The 18,380-nt window shown below is 43.2% G+C and overlaps 2 protein-coding genes across 9 annotated transcripts; both read right to left on the bottom strand.

Annotated features, from left to right (window-relative positions):
• Positions 1-1,932: 1,932 nt before the first annotated feature.
• On the bottom strand, positions 1,933-11,237 carry hkdc1 (hexokinase domain containing 1). Of its 8 annotated transcripts, none has more exons than XM_076725826.1 (21): positions 11,175-11,237; positions 9,483-9,645; positions 9,229-9,386; positions 8,958-9,080; positions 8,245-8,340; positions 7,915-8,014; positions 7,121-7,304; positions 6,864-7,019; positions 6,557-6,790; positions 6,049-6,190; positions 5,717-5,873; positions 5,475-5,623; positions 5,185-5,304; positions 4,966-5,061; positions 4,616-4,715; positions 4,205-4,317; positions 3,929-4,092; positions 3,459-3,614; positions 3,054-3,141; positions 2,273-2,418; positions 1,933-2,074 (listed from the first exon to the last, which is right to left on the bottom strand). In XM_076725826.1, exons 1-21 carry the CDS (start codon positions 11,235-11,237, stop codon positions 1,933-1,935), a joined length of 2,850 nt encoding a protein of 949 aa, XP_076581941.1. The 8 variants fall into 8 exon arrangements, with proteins under 8 accessions (XP_076581941.1, XP_076581958.1, XP_076581969.1 ...); XM_076725843.1 differs by having other exon boundaries at positions 3,929-4,045; positions 4,251-4,317; XM_076725854.1 differs by having other exon boundaries at positions 3,929-4,060; positions 4,266-4,317.
• Positions 11,238-11,634: 397 nt separating this feature from the next.
• On the bottom strand, positions 11,635-18,044 carry supv3l1 (SUV3-like helicase). The gene is made up of 16 exons (XM_076725802.1): positions 17,604-18,044; positions 17,306-17,383; positions 16,988-17,095; positions 16,797-16,911; positions 16,458-16,626; positions 16,094-16,205; positions 15,884-15,961; positions 15,674-15,765; positions 15,380-15,560; positions 14,974-15,067; positions 14,639-14,758; positions 14,456-14,555; positions 14,282-14,362; positions 13,843-14,019; positions 13,133-13,281; positions 11,635-13,003 (listed from the first exon to the last, which is right to left on the bottom strand). Exons 1-16 carry the CDS (start codon positions 17,881-17,883, stop codon positions 12,616-12,618), a joined length of 2,322 nt encoding a protein of 773 aa, XP_076581917.1. The 5' UTR covers positions 17,884-18,044; the 3' UTR covers positions 11,635-12,615.
• Between the last annotated feature and the right edge of the window lie 336 nt (positions 18,045-18,380).

Below are 18,380 nucleotides of genomic sequence, written 5' to 3'. Positions count from 1 at the left end.
TTTAACTGTGAAGCTACTAGGTCACTACTAGGACAGTGTGGGATTACGGTGCTCTGTGTGTGTGTGTGTTTTGTGTGTGTGTGTGTGTGTGTGACGTAACCGTCATCTGGTAGCATTCTAACATGTTAATCCCTGACAGATTACCTACTGTTTCACTCCTATTAGCACATAGCCTTTCTTAATACACCCCCTTCCTTCCTTTCTTTAGTCCTTTCTAATTTGCTCCCTTCCTCCACTCTTTCTTTTTTCTTCTTTTTCTTTTTTTTGCTACGCATCACCTTCTGTATTCCCTGCACTTGGCTGCTGTCTGCCTGCCTTCATCTTCAACACATCATCTAATCTGTCATGTATGGATTAGCATAAATACACTGATCATTGCACTGCTCATTCCCATTGCAGTTCTGTCAAATCACTAGCTCAGTCTTATAATGCAGCTTGTAAACACAAGGACTAATTGTAATTTTTGGCTAAAAGGAGTCAGAAAAAGTCCAACCATCACATTCACAAAGACATACGACACTAAAATCCTCCATCATCATTTCAAATATCTGAAACTTTGAGGTCCATGTCTTTACCTGTGCTGTTATTTCAGCATGTATCGTGCAGACAAACAGATTAAGACACAGGCGAAGGGCAAGGATCCAGCAAGACAGATAAAGCAGACAGACAGGATGACCAAAATGGCACAGATGTACAGACAGACAGACAGACAGACAGACAGACAGACAGACAGACAGACAGAGAAGAGAAGAGACAGACCGACGATCACAAGGACAGAGTCAGTCCAGAATGACCGAACAGAGCGCCGGTTGTTTTTATTGTTGAGAAGTGTGGTCAGCAGCATTCCAATCCTCCTCCTGTCCTTCATCAATACTGACACACACACACACACACACACACACACACACACACACACACACCTCGTTGTCTCTCCTTTATCCAACATATACTGTAGGCATTTTCTAAATAAACTGATATGAAATACTATTAAGAACTGAAGAACTTCTGATCAAATTATGAACACAGCAACAACGATAAAGATGAACGAAATGTGAAGTTTTTATCTTTTATGATTAGAATATCTAGATATTTGTATCCGTTGCTGATAACTCCTTGGTGAATATTGTCCAAAAACATTATTAACACAAAGCTGCGGTGGGAACACGCTGTAAGCAGCCAGCGTGGGTGAATGTTTCGGCAGAAGGGACGAGAATATTCAGTTCTTATCATCACAGAATCACATCATACTGTGTGTACGGTACAGTCACACAATCACTGCATCCTGTATCCTTCTTGTTTGGTCTCACATGAAGTGCAAATCCTGTGTCGTTTGCAGGGTGTGATTTTTGAGATGAACATTCTTTCTCTTCCAAAACCACCTGCTCCTATCAGAGGCAGAAAGTCTAATCAGTGCACGGCTAATGCTGGCATGTGACGGAGCAGCCGTGGGCGTTCCCACGTCTGAGTCAGCAATGACTGGAAAGTAGTTTTAGTTTCAAGCTCTCAAGAACCAAATATTTTTGTGAGACCAGTCATACATTTCTATTGAAATTTAGAAAGTCATCTCAAATACAGAGCAAATGATAAAAGAAAGGGTTTTCTTGGGTTGACAAGCTTTGTTGTCATTTTGTAATAATCCATTAATTGGAATCCAGTTCAGTTATTATTAGGAACCAGAGGTTAATCCCAGTCAGCAGTCACACACATGCATGTGTTCAGGGGTGGGAAGCCTGTGAGGGATCATGCAGTGATAACGTCTCATGTTATTCCCTTCAGGTGACGCTCCTCACTGTCAGGTGAGAAGAAGATGACGGTGACTCCATTCGTATCAGATGGTGGTCTGCAGGTCAGCAGAGGACACTTGTAGCGACAAGAACAGCAGTGCTGAGGGACTGGGTATTCCAAATTAGGAGAGAAGTGGGGAAATAAACCTCATTGTTTTTGGTCATGCTTCTGTCTGGCCACAGCACTGATGAGGGCAGCACCTTTCCCGCTGCCTTCCTCTGATGGCAGGAAAGTCACGTGACACTGAGGAGCCAAAACTCTGGCAGTCTCTTGAAGGACTCGAGAGAAACTAGAGAGAAGAAGCAGCAGAAGAAAAAAATGTTGAAATTATATAAAGAAAGATGAAGGAGCAAAATAAAGGGTAAAATAAGAAAAGCAGCTCTTGAATCCAGTTACCAATAACAAAACATTAAGTGGAGTCTTTTTTGAGTAGCTTTGCAGTAGTTTCACTCCAAACTACAGCAATTACAAAATAAAAATAACTCACTGTGGATGTAGTTTATAGAGTGCCCCGTCCACCCCTACAGTGATCTTTAGATGGTCCAGCCCTCGGTTCTCTCTGATCTTATCGACCACGGCCGCCATTCCTGCCCCACACAGCTGAGCTGCACGACGTGACACCACTCCACACACCTGCAACAATGACGACCATTATCATCATTGCAACACAGACAGACTGTTGGTGCCACAGTTTGCAGAGCCAGAAAAAATCATATCACTCCTCAAACCAGTGGAAAGAATCTGAATCCCAGAGCGAAGTTGCAACAGAGAACATGACTTTCTGGGCATTGCGCTGTTTCAAAATCTAAACTCTTAACCTCTCTCTGGCATTTGAGACTAGAAATAGGCCAAAGGGTTGCAGAATTGCGCTATAATGCATCTAAATGCCTACTTTTGAGTCACATCATCCTCCATATGTTCTCTGTAGTTTGCTTTAGGCCTTTATAAAGGCAGGTTTTTATAACTATTGTAATGTGTAACTAACATTAATGATGGCTGCATTGTATTCAGCCAGTTACAGGGGCTGGATCATCAACATGGCTTCATGAGGAAACTTCAACATTACTGTTATCAATTGCACCTGTGTTTTTCCTGCAATGACAGCTATGTGCTGTGTAATACTGGTCCCATACACTGTGTATATCATTGGCCTTTACTGATTTAGACTGATGTCTTCTGATTGTTATTAATGTCACAATATCCAAAAAAAAAAAAAAAAATGCTTAAAATGTCTGTGCTTGTCCTGCGCAGCGTTTTCTGTCCTCTACCTCTTTGACAATGATGCTGTCGTCACAGGTGCTGTCGAGGCCCAGCTGCTGGAGAATAGCTCTGACCTGCAGTAGAGCCAGGCGGTCACTAGAGGGAGACAACACAGTTACACACATTACAATGAAATACAGCCACACGTTCACTGTCACTCTTACAGACGCACGTGCGTGTGGCCATGTATTCTTCACATTGTGGGTACATAAATCTGTTTAAATAATCACATTGTCCCCATGATGTAAATCATTCAATTTTAGGGTGAAGGCTTGGGTTACGGTTTAGGTTAAGGTTGGGGTTAGGCAAGTAATGGTTATGGTTATGATTAGGGTAAGTCTCCAGGAAATGAATGTAACTCTGTAATGTCTCCAAAAATGATGGCAACACTACACACACAGAGTTTCTCCTACCTTTCAATTTGTGACAGGTATTTGGTTTCGAAAAATCCAGGTGTTTTTAAAGCTTCAGTGACGTGTCCTCTGAACAGCAAACCTCCTCTGGTTAAATCCAGCAATACCTGACGGACAATTTCTCCTAAATACATCCCACTGGTCAGCTTTTCAAACCTGCACGCACACATTTCTTCATCTGTTAGATCCACTGAGACTGTGTGAGCATCTGATCAAGTTACAGGAGCATGAGACACATACATGAGCATAAAAGGTTCATAAGGCAATATGTAGCCTAAACACACGAGCACACAACCACATGATTAACGCAAACTTTAAAAGCTCATGTACAGGTATGAAAATATCTGCTTATGTACACAGAGAGACACAAAGTTCAATATGTGTGTTTGATGATAAAGCAGGAGGCAGTGAGACACACACACACACACACACACACACAGACACACACACACACGGTGAGTGCTTCTAACCTTTGTTTTCCAGGGTTGATTGAGTTTTGGTTCACCTCGTGGTCAAAAGGTGTGATGATTTCATCCAGAGAGCCATCATCACCCAGACCTCCCCACTCTGTGTTTATACACATCTTTGGTATCTCAGCATCTCCCTCCTTCTGCTCTCCTTTAGTTGCATCTTTCTGCAGTGAACAGAAACAAATGAGGGGTTAAATATATATGAATGAAAGATTAATCATAATTCTAATATAATTATAGAAGTAAACACTGAGCCTTTTATAAAACGTCTTCTACCTTGTTCTCCTCTCTTTCAGGTGACTCCTCTTCTCTTTCCATTTTCCCAATCTTTTGTTCAGTCTTCTTAATGTTCTTCACGTCCTCCATGTAACAAACATTAGTGCCAGTTCCTGTGAAAAATAAGTACTGCTTGTCAAACTCAGTAGCTTGTGTTTAGAGATAAAATCCAATGTGCATAGCAGCAAGTTTGTGGTGACTAGTTGTACCCACAACATGCACAAACAGCACTTGTGAGGACCCTGTTCAGCGAGTGTTTTTGCTCGCCACAAACCTTGAAGTCAACCATCATAACTACAAGGATGACCCAAACCTTAAACATAATTCCAGCCCTAAGTTGAATACAAAGGCTTCAGCCTAAAAAGGCACAACTAGCCAAAATGTCATCACTTCGACCTGAAGGTCACATACCAGCAATAAGTCCAATTTCACACTGAGGGTCCTCATAGGCACAGCTCATCATGGTCCCAACGGTGTCATTGACAACTGCCACTATATCCAAGTCAAACTCCTACAGATACACACACACAAACACACACACACATCCAATCATTTATCATTACAATTTACATTAATTTTGTGGTGAAATAATTTTGTGTATTTCAAAAAAAACCAAAAAAAACCAAACATGCTAGTGAACTGTGTTGTGACACTGGCATGTGTGAAAGCTGAAAAAGGTACTTCCTTTCTCTGTTTGAAGAAAAAAATGACAAAACCCAGGCCATCTTTAGAAAACTGAATTCTGCTGTGTTTCGACTCACGTTGCGTCTCTTGATGGCCTCCCTCAGCATGTTAACGACATCATGTCCTTCACAGTCTGTGGCCTTGTAGCCTTTGGTCCAGCTCACCAACGTGCCCTACAGAACACACAAAGGTCGAAAAAGGTCACAAGACTTACATCTGAGTTTTGAGTTGTAACAAACTAAACTAACATAAAGTCAACTCAAGCCAAAGACCCACACTCTGCTGTCCACACTTACCGTGTCAAGAGCTGTCTGCTCGCAGGGGAAAGAGAAGGTGAAGCCTGCAGGAAGACGAGCCTTCTTCATCCCCATGTAGTCCAGGAAGTCACTAACGCACTGCGCTATATGGTCAAACAACTAGCAGCAGACAAAGAGAAGGAAAAAGAACTTTTATAATGAAAACTGTCAAGTATGGTTAGACGACATTTCATGCTGTAGCTTCAATGTTCAGTAATTAAAATGCTTATTAACTGCTCGTCTTTCTGTCTGGATTATTCAGTGCTAACAGTCCAACAGAAATGTCCCACCTCTTCTCCAGTTCCCTGCATGATCTCCAGCGGTATGGTGTAGATCTTATGGTAAACTCGTGTGTTCTGTTGCAGACCTTTTTTAAAGTTCACCAGCAACGCTCTGAAGTTCGTTCCTCCCAGATCCAAGGCAAGATACTTTCCACGCTCTGGAAAAACACACACGAAAATAACATACCTATCAGTTTTAAGATAATTCAGTTCAGTTGATTCATCCTCTCCTCTCATCCCATCCTTTCAACCTGTGCCATCAGGTGTGCGGTACACAAAAGAAGGCAGCATCTTGATGGCGGAGGAGCCTTTAGTCTTCAGCCCTGTCTCCAGCCCGGCCCTCATCCTGGCCTTCACAAGCTGAAGCTGTTCTTGGTTCAGTCTGAAGGGGGACAGCGTCTCATCCACCTGGAGTACAAGAGTGATTATATCAAATATGATAGCATTCATAAGAACACTCTTGTGAAGACACATACTACATACAGCACATGCGCGCACACACACACGCACACACACACACACACACACACACACACACACACACACACACACACACACACACACACACACACAGCATCCTAACCTTTTTCCTTTGTGACGCCAGCCGTTGAGCGACTGCTGTCACCAGGGCAGCTCCTTTGCTGCTGCCGCTGTCTGAGAGGACAAATCTGACATGGCACTCAGGAAGCAGCCGGCGCACGACTTTATGGAGACGTTTCGAGTACCTGAGATGGCCAGAGGTTAATGTTTAATCTCTTTCTGTAATCAGCTGCAACAACATCAACACTATTGTAGTTTCCCAGTGTAGAAGTCTGACACAGCGTTGATTTAACAAATAAGAACCCACATGTCTATAAATGTGGTCATAACAATGCGACCAGTCAGAATGAGAATTCAAGATACAAATATGTTTTTAGACTTTGCATTAACCTATTTTATTATACAATAGATGGGGTGGAATTATATTGTACATATCTGCATTTCATTTAGGATTTAGTGGAACAGTAACAAGATTTCGACGGAAGGACCTACTGATGTGCACAGCTGGCATGTGGATATGAGTTTTAGTGAATGTTTCCATGATGACTTACTGTGGGTGTGTCTTGTATACAGTTCCATCCACACCCACGGTGATCCTTAAGGTCCTCAAATTCCGGTTTTGCTTAATGCGACTCAGGATGGCCGACAGTCCTGCAGCCACCAGATTTGAGGACCTGAAGGACACTATGGTGCTGACATGTTGAACAGCAACACAGTCGTCAGATGATGGGGACAAATCAAGCTCCGTGAGAATGTCTTTGGTGTTCTTCAGGCCATCTTTGTACCTAAAATTCACAGACACGTAAAATGTCACTTGTTCTTACACAGACAGACAGACAGACAGACAGACAGACTTACTGCTCCATGGCTGCTACGTGTGCAGTAGTTATCTTCCCTTTAGTCCTCAGGGCATCAGACACACGTCCATCAAAGAGCAGTCCAAGTTTAGCCATCTTTAGCACGACCAGCCTCACTAACTCACCCAGATACATCCCGCTGATCATCTTCTCAAAGCTACAGAAACAAGTGTGGGAACACAGAGAACGAGGGGTTTGAGGTTGATGCCATGTCATACATGCTGCGACATATCGTGTTGGACCAGCTGCTTTCCTCACATTTGTTTTCTAGGGTTGTTGGAGGCGGCGTCAACATCCCTGTCAAACTCGGTGATGTACTCATTCAGAGCTCCATCTTCTCCAAAGGCCCCCCACTCAGTGTTCACACACATCCTGCCCTCGTCTCCCTCCACCAGGTCGATGTGACACAGTGCCTCCATGTAGCACGCATTGGTGCCAGTACCTAAACACACAAACATACAGGATATCCATGTGATGTGATCTATGCTGTTAAAAGAGAGCTGCACTAGTTACATAAACTTTCTGCCTTTAAATAATGACAAGACGTTATTTATCCTAAACTAACTTTAAATGAAGTTCTTATTCTTATCTAACTCTGAACATTTTTCCCAAGACCTTTCCTTGAGCTGCACACAACACACACACCCCCCCACACACATGCACTGAGCCAGTGAACCACTAGAGGGAGCAGCAGTTTAAAATGCAGGTGGACAGCAACTTCTTGAAACAGTATTGTTTGACCTTATTTCACCGAAATAAGTTAGTTAAGTTCACACTGAAGTATATTTAAACTTTTATGATGTTTAGGAAAGTCTAAGTTCAATTTCATTTTACTATCTGAGTCTGTTGTCTTTTTGTCTTTCATTTTGTCCACCTGCTGTATAACACATGTACAGGCAGCATAACAGAGAGCACACACAGATACATACACACATTTAAAAACACTGTATGAGCTGCGAAGGAGTTTACAGCTTCGGCTGTCTGCTGCCTCAAACAGATACGAGGAATTGTGTGAATCTGATGAGGTCTACTCTAAAGATGAACATACTCACCAATGATGAGTCCTACTTCACAGAAGTTGTCGTCAAAGCCGCAGGTCATCATGGTCGCTACAGTGTCATTAACCATGGCTAACACCTCTACATTCATATCCTGCAGAGTGAGTCAGTGAGTTAAGATATAAGGTTAAAGTACTGTACAATCTGTGTACTGAAAGTGTTTCAGACGTGCTGTAAGGGATGCAAAAGTTTCTTAATATAAAGGCATCAGCCACATGAGTAACTTTAAGTTTACAGGCCTGTCTGGTACAGTGAATGAAGAATAGTTTGTGGGTCAGGTAAAGTCATCGCTTATGTATAATGAAGTGAATTCGGGTGTCCTACCCCACTTCTGTCAATAGAGTCTCTGAGGGTCTGGACCACATCTTTGCCCTGAAGGCCTCGAACTCGGTAGTTCTTACTCCAGTTTAACAATAATCCCTGCAGAGAAAGAAGGAAAACATTTAGAAAATATACAGAGTGACATATACTGCAGGTGCATCCAGGAAGGGTTGAATCTAGGGCAACTCCTTCAGAGGAACAGCTCTGAGCCACATATTTGACACATGGGTCAAAATCAAAACCAGGGAAGTGCAAGCCTTCACAGAACACATCCAGTCAGTGGACAGTAAGATCAAGCTCAGGAACAACAGCTTGAACCTTTTAGGACTGTGCCACACACACTGAAGAGGACAGGAGCCTCCACATCAGAGTACAGAGGAAACCCACACAGAACCCTGCAACATCAAGCTGATAGTGTACCAACAAGTGCCCAGGTCCAAGGGAGGGAGCACAAACATCTGAGTGATACATGTGAAGCTTGTGGATACCCTAACTGGACCTTTGTGAAAACAGCCACAAGATCCAAGTAACTGCTCCAACCCCAAGACCGCACACCCAAACACAAGAGAGAGGCAAAATGTTTCTACATCACGACAATCAAGTCCAGTTGCCCTTGATTCTGCCCTCCTTGGCTATCCATGACCTGCATGAGTGAGAATCTACAGGCAATGACAGGTGCAGGTCATGAAAAGCAGAGGGATGAAGAGTGTCATTACCTGATCCAAGGACGAGTGTTCACAGGGGAAAGAGAAAGTGAAGGCCAGAGGATGTTTCTTCTCCAAACTGATGTTCTTCACGTGCATGAAGTCTTTCAGAGACTCGGACACATGGTCAAACAGCTGCAGACAGAGAGGGAGAGAAGAGAGACAGACGGTGAAGGAGAAGGTGGGGAATTCATGTCGCTCCTGCATGTCTTTTCTGATCCCTCCACAATTCCACTTCCTCTTGTTCCTCTGCTTTTCACTGTTCCTCACACTCTCCCCGTACCTCTGTTCCTCTCCCAATGAGTAGCTCCTTAGGTATCGGGTAGGTCTTCTCCTCCAGCTCCACTCCTCCTCTCCTAATCCCCATGCCCTCTCTCACTTTCACCTGTAGCACCTTAAACTTGGATCCTCCAAGATCCAAAGCCAGAAACTGTCCTTTCTCTGCAGGAAAGAAATATACAGTAACATTTGTACTGTGCTTTATCTATGTGTGATATGTTGCTCCACAGAAGTGTGAAAAGCATTAATGTGAGTCACCTTTTCCATCAGGAGTGGAGCGGACATGTGTCGGCAGCATCTTCACTGCTGCTGCTGCGTTACTTTCTGATGAAAGGCCCTTCTTTATTTCAGCCTGGAAACGAGCCGAGATGCCTTTTAGCTGGTCGTCATGCAGACGCATGGCGTACAGGAACCTGTCCACCTAAAAACACACGAGAGGGGAGACAGAGAGCAAACACAGAGGGAAGGATAAATGAACCGTACTGAATTATTTCCCACTGACTGGACTTACAGGAGAGGAAAAAGACAGAGAAGAGAAAAGGAGGGGAGAGGAGGAAGCGAGTGTAAATCCCTTTGTCTCCTCTTCTTATCTTTCTCAAGACCATTCCTTCCATCCTTTACATCTAAAGAGGCGTTTTAGGCATGTACTCATGTGAAAGTATAAACATAGTATATTTAACAAACATCAATCAAACAATCAACTTAGTATATTTTTGTAAATATCTGTTTATTCTGAATTTGATGCAGCAACACATTTCAAACAAACGTTAACAGGTAAACAGGTTGATTGGTAACAGGTGAGAGTATCATGATTGGGTATGAAAGGGGCATCCTGGAAAGGCTCAGTCGCTCACAAGCAACGATGAAGGGAGGTTCACCACTTTGTGAACACATGACTGTATAAAGGATATTACTGCATGGACTTAGGAACACTTCATAAAAGTGTTGTCAGTAAACACACATCATTTGTAAATTAATGTTGTTTTTATTTATGATTTAGACAGCTTCCCAACTTTTTCAGAATTGAATTTGTACTTTCATTCATTCATTTTTGGATTTTCAGTATATCTTGTCTAATACAGCATAAAATACTATAATCCAAAGTCAAACATTTAAACTTCCACAAAGTGTGCAGCAGTACGTCCTTTCCTCACATTTAGTGCTTGCATTAAAAACCTGAATGTGTGTCCAAAGTCACTTGAATTAAAAGCCATTTTGTGGTAACGGGTGCTTCATCATGGGAGGGTCGTTTAAGGTGGGTGGGTGCTTTGGAAATAATACATCTGACGGCAGGACACCATAATGTATGAAGAAGTCTTCCCATGCTCAGTCCTACCTTGCATGCTAAATAATCTCTGTGGCAACACGTTCAGGGGACAAGGTCCCTTCAGCTGTACACCTGCTGGGTGTGACTCTGTATTTGTGTGTGAGTACAGTGTCCCTTATTGGAGCGTCAACAGTTAGTTCCTGAGACAGTGTGTGTTGATCCCATCTGCAGGCGTAGTGACACTGCCAGAGATGTTAATCATTGCTCAGGAAAAGACAAATGGAGACACAGTAACGTATAATGACGGCTCATTGACCTTCTTATTATAGCACTGTCTTATCTTTCCAATTTATGTAGGTAGCTGTGAGCACTTCTGCAAAACCAAGGTCAAGTACTGCATAAACATATCCAGATTTGTCTTTTTTAAAATCCTTTTATCATCCTGTGATATATCCTGCCTGAATTCTCCAGTGAATGACGCAGTGCTCCACACAATCTTTTACAGCAAACATTATATATCTGATTATTCCAGTGCAGCTGTTACAGGTCATATTTGTTACATATTTCCTCACTTAGAAAAGTATTCTCATTGCAGTTTCTTTCATGCTGAGAATGAGCACTACCGGAACAAACGTTGTAGTATTAAGCTGTGAGTTTCATTAACGCTGTTGAGCTGCTCTCACCTTCTTTGTGGGGTCCTCCTGGAGTTTGGAGAAATAGAAGGCAACAAGATGAACAGCCAACATCTTGATGTACGACACACACCACCATGCAAACTCTTCCAGTGGGTTTGTTGATGAGTCTGTGTCCTCTCTGTGTGCAGAAAGTTGTCTGTTTGTGTCTCCTGTCCCGCTCCGAGTCCACTGAGCAGAGACCAACCTCCGCTCTGCTCTCAATGATTAACAAGCCAAACCCTTCTCTCCCATCATGTCCTCCAATCTTTCTGTCTCATTGCCCAACCCTGTCTTCTTTTTAGTGTTATTTCGCGTCTCTCGTGAGCTGCACCTGACCTTAGCCGAAGTTCTACAGACACCTCATATCACCAAAATATTAGCAATTCATACTGAAGATGCTCAGGGCAATATTGAGATACTCCCTGGAGTGAGCAGCATATTACAGTATAAACATGAAAACAATCAAGAGTTAAAACATAGCAGAATTTTAATTGACTAATGTCATCACTTTAAATATACACGTAAGAAAAAATATGGCATCTCATCTGTATACAGACACAAACAGGGCTGCGCTCAGTTCAATCTCTCATTACAGAAACTACAGTTCATTTCAGATTAGTTTAACTGAGAGTAACTGCACACGGATCCAAACATGCTGTCGTGAGGTTTTACATTGGACTGCACTGAGCAAAATGAAAGCAAACTGATTCCAGACCTGCGAGACACTCAGAGCGGTTCAAAGTGTTTCCTGATCACAGCACTTCTAAAGCAGCATTTATGACAGAGAGATTCTCCGCTGGCACACTGGTGAACCATGTCGCTTCTCAGTTTGCAGGTTTGAACTGAAGACCAGCGGTAGCTCAGGCAGGACGTGGCAGACGTGTGTGCAGTCGGTCACTTTGTTGTTGAGGGTTTTACACGTAACAAGCAGACAGTTTTCAGATTCTAAGTGTCAGTTATTTTACGCTCACACAGAAATGTGGAAACGTCTCATAGGTACCTACAGTAGGACTCTTCATCGGGGCTAAGAGAGCAGCCAGAAGTTCACAGGAAGGAAATTTATGTCCATTAACTAGAATCACTTTCCAGAACTAGTTTCAGTTTGCACGGAAAACAACGTGTGCTTTCAACACGGTGTAAGAGTAAAATACATGACGAGCCTTTACTAACGCAGTTTTATGGTGTAAATCTAAGCTGAAACTCACCTGATCTTTTCCAAAAGTCCTGTTTTGGTATTTTGATTTTAGCTTTAGCTGAATGTTTGCTATGATACTGTTAGTGCTCAAAATGTACGTAGATCCCATTTAACTGCTTCTACTCCCTATTAAGTTCAAACAAACCACCAGATGTTATCGAGGCTTCGATCTGTTGGTGCAAGTCCCAGCTATTGATCTCCACGGGAGCAGCATTGATGGTGTACAACGACCAGCACTGAAGTTTTTTCTCTTCATTACTTCTTTTTCCTTCTCCCTTTGCTGTTATTGCTGTGATGTTCTGTATCGTCTCTGCTCAAATTGGTGGATTGCTGCTTTTGATCTTTGGACCACTCCCTCTGCAGCTGCCGCAGCAAATCGGGAGTCAACAGCCCGTCTCTCACCAGGCGACTGGCCAGAGAGCTGACCTCCCCTGAGCCTCTCTGTCCCCTTTGACCTCTGCTGCTGGCACTTCCATTATTACCGCGCCCGCCGCCCTGTGTCTGCAGGGGCTCAGTGATGGTTGGATCGGTGGCTCTGATGAGACGGGTGATATTTCGGACGCCCTGTTGGATGATGTCATCGAGTTCCTTCTGGATTTCTCGAACCAAGGCCGTGTCTGGAAACATGTCCATGAAACGGTAGCTGCGGAGACAGACAGAGAGATCGACAGCAACGTCAGCGGGTAAGCAATGACAGGAATACAACCGATATGCAATTACAAACAAACGCCCAAAACCATGTCATTAGTATGACAGATGAAAGAGTGATTACCTTAACCAGAGATAAAGATCCAACACATCATGAACAGCTTCCAAGTGCACCAGGTCTTTGATGTTTTTGGGTGGATCCAGAGGCCAGCTGACATGGCGACAGACCCAGTCAAATGTCAGGGGTTCGTCTCGACTGAACTGACGGGCAAACTGACAAAGAAGATTTGAATGAGTGCAAAAAAACTGTAACTAGAGGACAGCAGAAGAAGTATGCTGAAACACTGCCTTCACATCACAATATTATCATTTAAATCAATACAATGATTTTATCTGTATTCTTACTGTATTAATTACATAGTTTGCTGTGCATTTACATCATATACTTCCTGACCACTCTACAGGCAACAAAGAGTTTTCTTTGGACACACTGATACAGGAAGAAAGTGGCCTTGAATCTCAAAGGTTGACTGTTGAGGGTAATAATTTAATTATGGAGCGGTCTTGTTTTATTAGTGTGATATAACCATAAAGTGACACGTCAAAGCCGCAGACTGCTCCACGTAGAGAAATCACAGATCAACAGTTTCATTTGGTTTTTCACTTTGTCACCTCTGTGTGACCCCAATGAACCCAGTCACTGCTGGTACAATGAATAAATCAGTTCTTCTTCCCTCCTCAGAGCTGCTGCTGCTCATCAATCCTTCCTCCCTCACCTCCCACCATTTACCTCCTTTCACTGCAAGCCTTCTTCCCAGGTCTACTTATACTCACCTTTAGGAAGGAGGTGCAAACAAAAGGTTGTTTCTTGTTGATGGGAGCCGTACAGAAGACGTAGCGCGACCTCAGGCTGAGCGGGATATGCTGAATCATATCAGCCAGAAACTTGAAGTCATCGATGTTGCAGACAAAATACATACCATCCACCCGAGAGAGGCTGACAAATATGTCCTGGCAGGAGGAGACGGACGGAGAGAGGAGTCACAAAGTTTGTCAGAATGACAAAATGAGGCTGCCGTGAGAGCATGATAAACCAAACTGATGATTTCACACAAACATTGACAGCTTTCTTTCATAACAACGCGGTCTGATGCACTTATTAGAATTAGACCGAGTACATTATATTGTCCCACTTTTCTTGCTTAATGTCATCACACACTGTTGCTGTCATACTTAAAGTATGGAGAATGAATGAATAGATGGCTGTACTCACAAGAAGGTTCGACAGTGTAGCATCAGGTAGATGATAGGCAAACATCTCGATTTGCTCTGCTGTAGGATGGAGGCCTGCAGTCTGAGACAGAGGAGGAGGAGAGACAAACACACAGAGTGAGGCTGGGTTTTTCAGGATTCACCTGAGAGTGTGTGTCTGTGTGTAAATGATCACCTCAATGGGGTCCACAGAGTGGCTGAGTATCTCCTTCAGAACTGGCAGGTCATCTCTGTGCATGGTGGTAACTTCTCCCTCTTTAAACTTGGAGGAGAACCTGGGAGAGGTGACGGAGGAGGCCTGTTTTAAACTTGGAAAAAACTAATATTTGTTAATTACAGAAGTGGAAATGAGACTGACCTCCCCGCCCTGCCAGCGATCTGCAGAGCCTGTGATGTGCTGATGGTCTCCATCTGTTTCTCCCCTTTCTCATTAACATTAGGCTTTACCAGACTGTTGAAGATGATACGTTTTATACTCCTGGAGAGGGGAGGGAAGAAAGGCAGAAAAATGGCTCGATGAAATTTCCAAAGACCCGAGGCATGAAGAATGAAGGCTTGATTTCACACTCAGTGCTTGTTTTAGGAAACAACAAATACAGCACTTCAGTGAGTTCATGTCAGGGCTTTTTTTTTTTAATCTTTTCAAACTATTTTCATTGGAAAAAGTAATACAGTGTGCATGATTGTACTTACAGGTTTAGGCCCATTCCAATAGCATCTGTAGCAACCAGTATCTTGCAGGGGTCATCAGGGTCATTGAACTTCTTGGCCTGTGACAGTTTGGTGCCTGTAAATCACACAACAACCGAGTTTCGTCTCTTTCTATCACACAAAAAGCTGAAACAGTGAGTGAATAAAGTCAATTTGAATAACTGACTTTCGTTTTTTTATGGTGTTTTTGGACAAAAGTTGACTTTAAACTGAAGCCAATGAGCATTTTAACAAATGGAGCCTGCTAAGATCTTGTTGTTTTCAAAGACTTTATTCACACCTGACTACTCTCTTACTTTAATAAACAAGCACGGATGGAAACAGGAATTCATAGAGGGGCAGAAACACAGACCAAGCTGACATCCTGGGCCATTACTCACAAACTCACCTGGAGGTAAGCTCCCATAAATCACGGCACATTGTTGTCCTCTGGCCTCAATCTGTCTGCTTATTGAGTAGATGTCATTTTTACTGAAGCAGACAATACAGTCTCCTGGTCTCAAGTTGCCTAATGAATCCACAGCTTCATCCAAGACTGCGAATGGAGTTAAACGCTGGTAGGTGTGGACCTTAAGAGCGAGAAAGAGAGAGAGAGAGAGAGAGAGTGGTTTCCCAAAGGCAGTGATTTAAACACTCTCCTGACACTCGTCTTTTCCTGTTATGCTACATATTACAGCCTCACCTCCACCTCCTCTCCGGTGGTGTACATCAGCTCTCTGATAAAGTCTATGGCTGCAGGTTCCCCGCACACATGGATCTCCTCTGCACAGAGACCTGCACACAACACAAAGACAATATCTTGCACAGAAGTTTGAAACATCGTCACTCAACACAGATGATAAAATCGCTGGCGCAGAGAGAAATCTGGCACGCATGCAAAAATGAATCATACCCAGCAGTGCTCTGGTCCAGGCCCAGCCTCTGGAGGGATCCCTGATCATTTGAATTTCATCAATTACAGCCACCTCATCTAAAAACAAACATAAACACTATCACCTTGTTAATCAATACACACAGACAGAACAACAGCGTGCAACGATGATTTTTCTGTTTTTATTAATGATATTAAACTGAAATGGTTGTACATCTCGTGTTTACTTACAAGGCGTGGTGACACTGCACATCTCAATGGTGCAGGCCACATGACCAGCTGCTCGACCCTCTGAGTCCATGAAGGTCCTCTCCTCTCCAGTAACCAAGTCACATGTCACACCCTGTGAATACACAGGGCAGACACAGTGAGATGAAGACATTACCACAAGAAACAAGAGATGAAAACACCTAAAAGGACTGATGTGTAAAACCACAGGGGGTACAAAACATGGACGTCGTCTCTGTGATGTCACCCACAGGTTTGTGAGGAGACACTGTAAAGTTCAGTGACAGTGGATCCGGCTGTCGCCATCTTGGCAGTGCCACCCACCCACACAGAGGTTCAACAAAACACATGACAGAAGAAGACCTACAGCTGTGTTGCTCTTCTCAAAGATCTCATGGGCCAATAGTTTCAAGGGGCCACAGTAGACTCCACTCTTAGCAGCCAGGTAGCGCTGGATGGCATGGTAGGTTTTACCACTGTTTGTGGGACCAGCATGGAAAATCACCTTTCTCTGGATAGCACGAGCTTCAGGATACCTAATGAACACACACACGCACAAATACTGTAACCACAAAGTAATATTGTGCAACTCATGACACATGCTTGAAAGGCGTAAACCACTGTTAGTACCAGACTGTTGACTGCAGTATCAGATGTGCAAACAGTAGCATGGGCCTGACATCAGACTCTATAAAATAACACATACCAGTTAGCAGGGAGTCTGAGGTCAGAGATCTTTCTCAGGTCATCCATACAGTCCAGCATAGGAAAGATTTGCTTGGCATGACGCATGAAGTACGGGTAGATGTCATCTATATGACCTGGAGTACAAAAGAAAAGAGAGTTAATGAAAGTTTTAATTATCAGTTCGACTGGTTCAATTAACGACTGACCGACCTGCTCCACAGCAGATGTCATTAAGGATGATGTGCAGCTCGGCGGGGAGTGATGTCATTTCCAGGACAAACTTCCTAAAGCTGATGAAGGCCTGGTGGAACAGACGAGCTGTGTGTACACACAAAAGAGACACATGAGGCAATATATAATGACTATATCACTATCTATAATGATATACAAGCCTTTAAAAATCCTGTTGCCTATCATGCAAAACATTAACGACAAGACAATTATTGATGACTGTATAAGAGATGACAGACTCGGCGAATATGTTTGTGATGTATTGATAACTGTGCAATGACGTCAATTGTTTCTCACCATCCAGGCCCTGGTCTGCTGCCAGCTTCTGCATCTCTTTCCTCTTATAAAAACGGTTCAGAATTTTCAGCACTTCACCTGTATCACACACACACACACACAGAATGACTTTCATGTGTACAATTGACAGTGCAATCAATACACATTTATTCATAATACTATGAATGTGATATCTCAGGAAGCCTTGGATAACAAAAAGAAAAAAGTTAATTATCATCTAATTGTCTGAAGAGCAGAACATATCCACAAACTGACAGTTCATTTACGTTTGGAGCCCAGCTCGGGTGAATTTACTCACTTTTGTCGAGCGGCTGTGTCAGCTCTGCTCCCACAGTCCCATCTATCGGGGAGTCGGTCTTCAGTGAGACGGGGACAAACAGAGAGGTGTCCGGGGGTTTTTGAGAAGAGCTGTTCGATGAAACACGTCTGGTGCAAACTACAGAACCAGTCTGGTGCTGTTTATGTGAAAAAGTAGACCCAGGAGACGTATGGCAACTGCCAGCGCTGATGCGGGCAGTCCGGGTGCTAATGTGGCTTTGAAGCCGAGAAAACAGATACATACACCGGTTGACTGACATCGCTGCGAGTACTTTAAATCCCGGGTGTTCGCTGCTTCTTTGGGCTGCGTCCAATACTAGCGCAAAAGTCGCTCCATGCTGTTCCAGCAGGTCTAAACATGTAGATTACACACCACCAACTTCACGAAGGACGGTCAACATGATTCTCTTCCTGCTTACACAACGTGGGACAGGACCAGTCTCAATGTAGCTGCCCACAAATTTGCCTGACTTCATATTGAGCATAACATGACATATTCAAAACAAAAAGATCGGTACTCACTTATATGAGAAAATGTTTGTCAAAGGCTTTAATATGACCGAAAATTGATTTTGTTTTTAACAACTACGTTGTAAAGAGAGGAAGATATAAACAGGCAAAAAACGAACCCTCCAAAACTGAATCCGAAGATCGTATATGGAACATTGATAATTGCCTCACCACCTGAAAATAATGTCCGGCGTTTAGTGTCCGTGTTTACGTTTCCTGCCTTGAACACTGACTAAAAACAACATTT

This window comes from Chaetodon auriga, chromosome 1 (assembly GCF_051107435.1).
Source record: "Chaetodon auriga isolate fChaAug3 chromosome 1, fChaAug3.hap1, whole genome shotgun sequence".
NCBI classification, from domain to species: Eukaryota; Metazoa; Chordata; class Actinopteri; order Chaetodontiformes; family Chaetodontidae; genus Chaetodon; species Chaetodon auriga.
Note: the sequence above shows the minus strand (reverse complement) of the source record. Positions and strands in the feature narration are given on the sequence as shown.

What these genes read in the sequence shown, in the direction of transcription:
- supv3l1 (XM_076725802.1), bottom strand. Translation starts at nt 17,883, where the DNA reads ATGTCAGTCAACCGGTGTATGTATCTGTTTTCTCGGCTTCAAAGCCAC. An exon ending in TTGAGAAGAGCAACACAGCT is followed by an intron (nt 16,206 to 16,457) that starts GTAGGTCTTCTT and finishes GTGTATTCACAG; the next exon opens with GGTGTGACATGTGACTTGGT. An exon ending in ACTCTGTGGACCCCATTGAG is followed by an intron (nt 14,363 to 14,455) that starts GTGATCATTTAC and finishes CCTCTGTCTCAG; the next exon opens with ACTGCAGGCCTCCATCCTAC.
- hkdc1 (XM_076725826.1), bottom strand. Translation starts at nt 11,237, where the DNA reads ATGTTGGCTGTTCATCTTGTTGCCTTCTATTTCTCCAAACTCCAGGAG. An exon ending in TGAAGTAGGACTCATCATTG is followed by an intron (nt 7,305 to 7,914) that starts GTGAGTATGTTC and finishes TTGTGTGTTTAG; the next exon opens with GTACTGGCACCAATGCGTGC. An exon ending in ACAGCATCATTGTCAAAGAG is followed by an intron (nt 2,419 to 3,053) that starts GTAGAGGACAGA and finishes TCATTGTTGCAG; the next exon opens with GTGTGTGGAGTGGTGTCACG.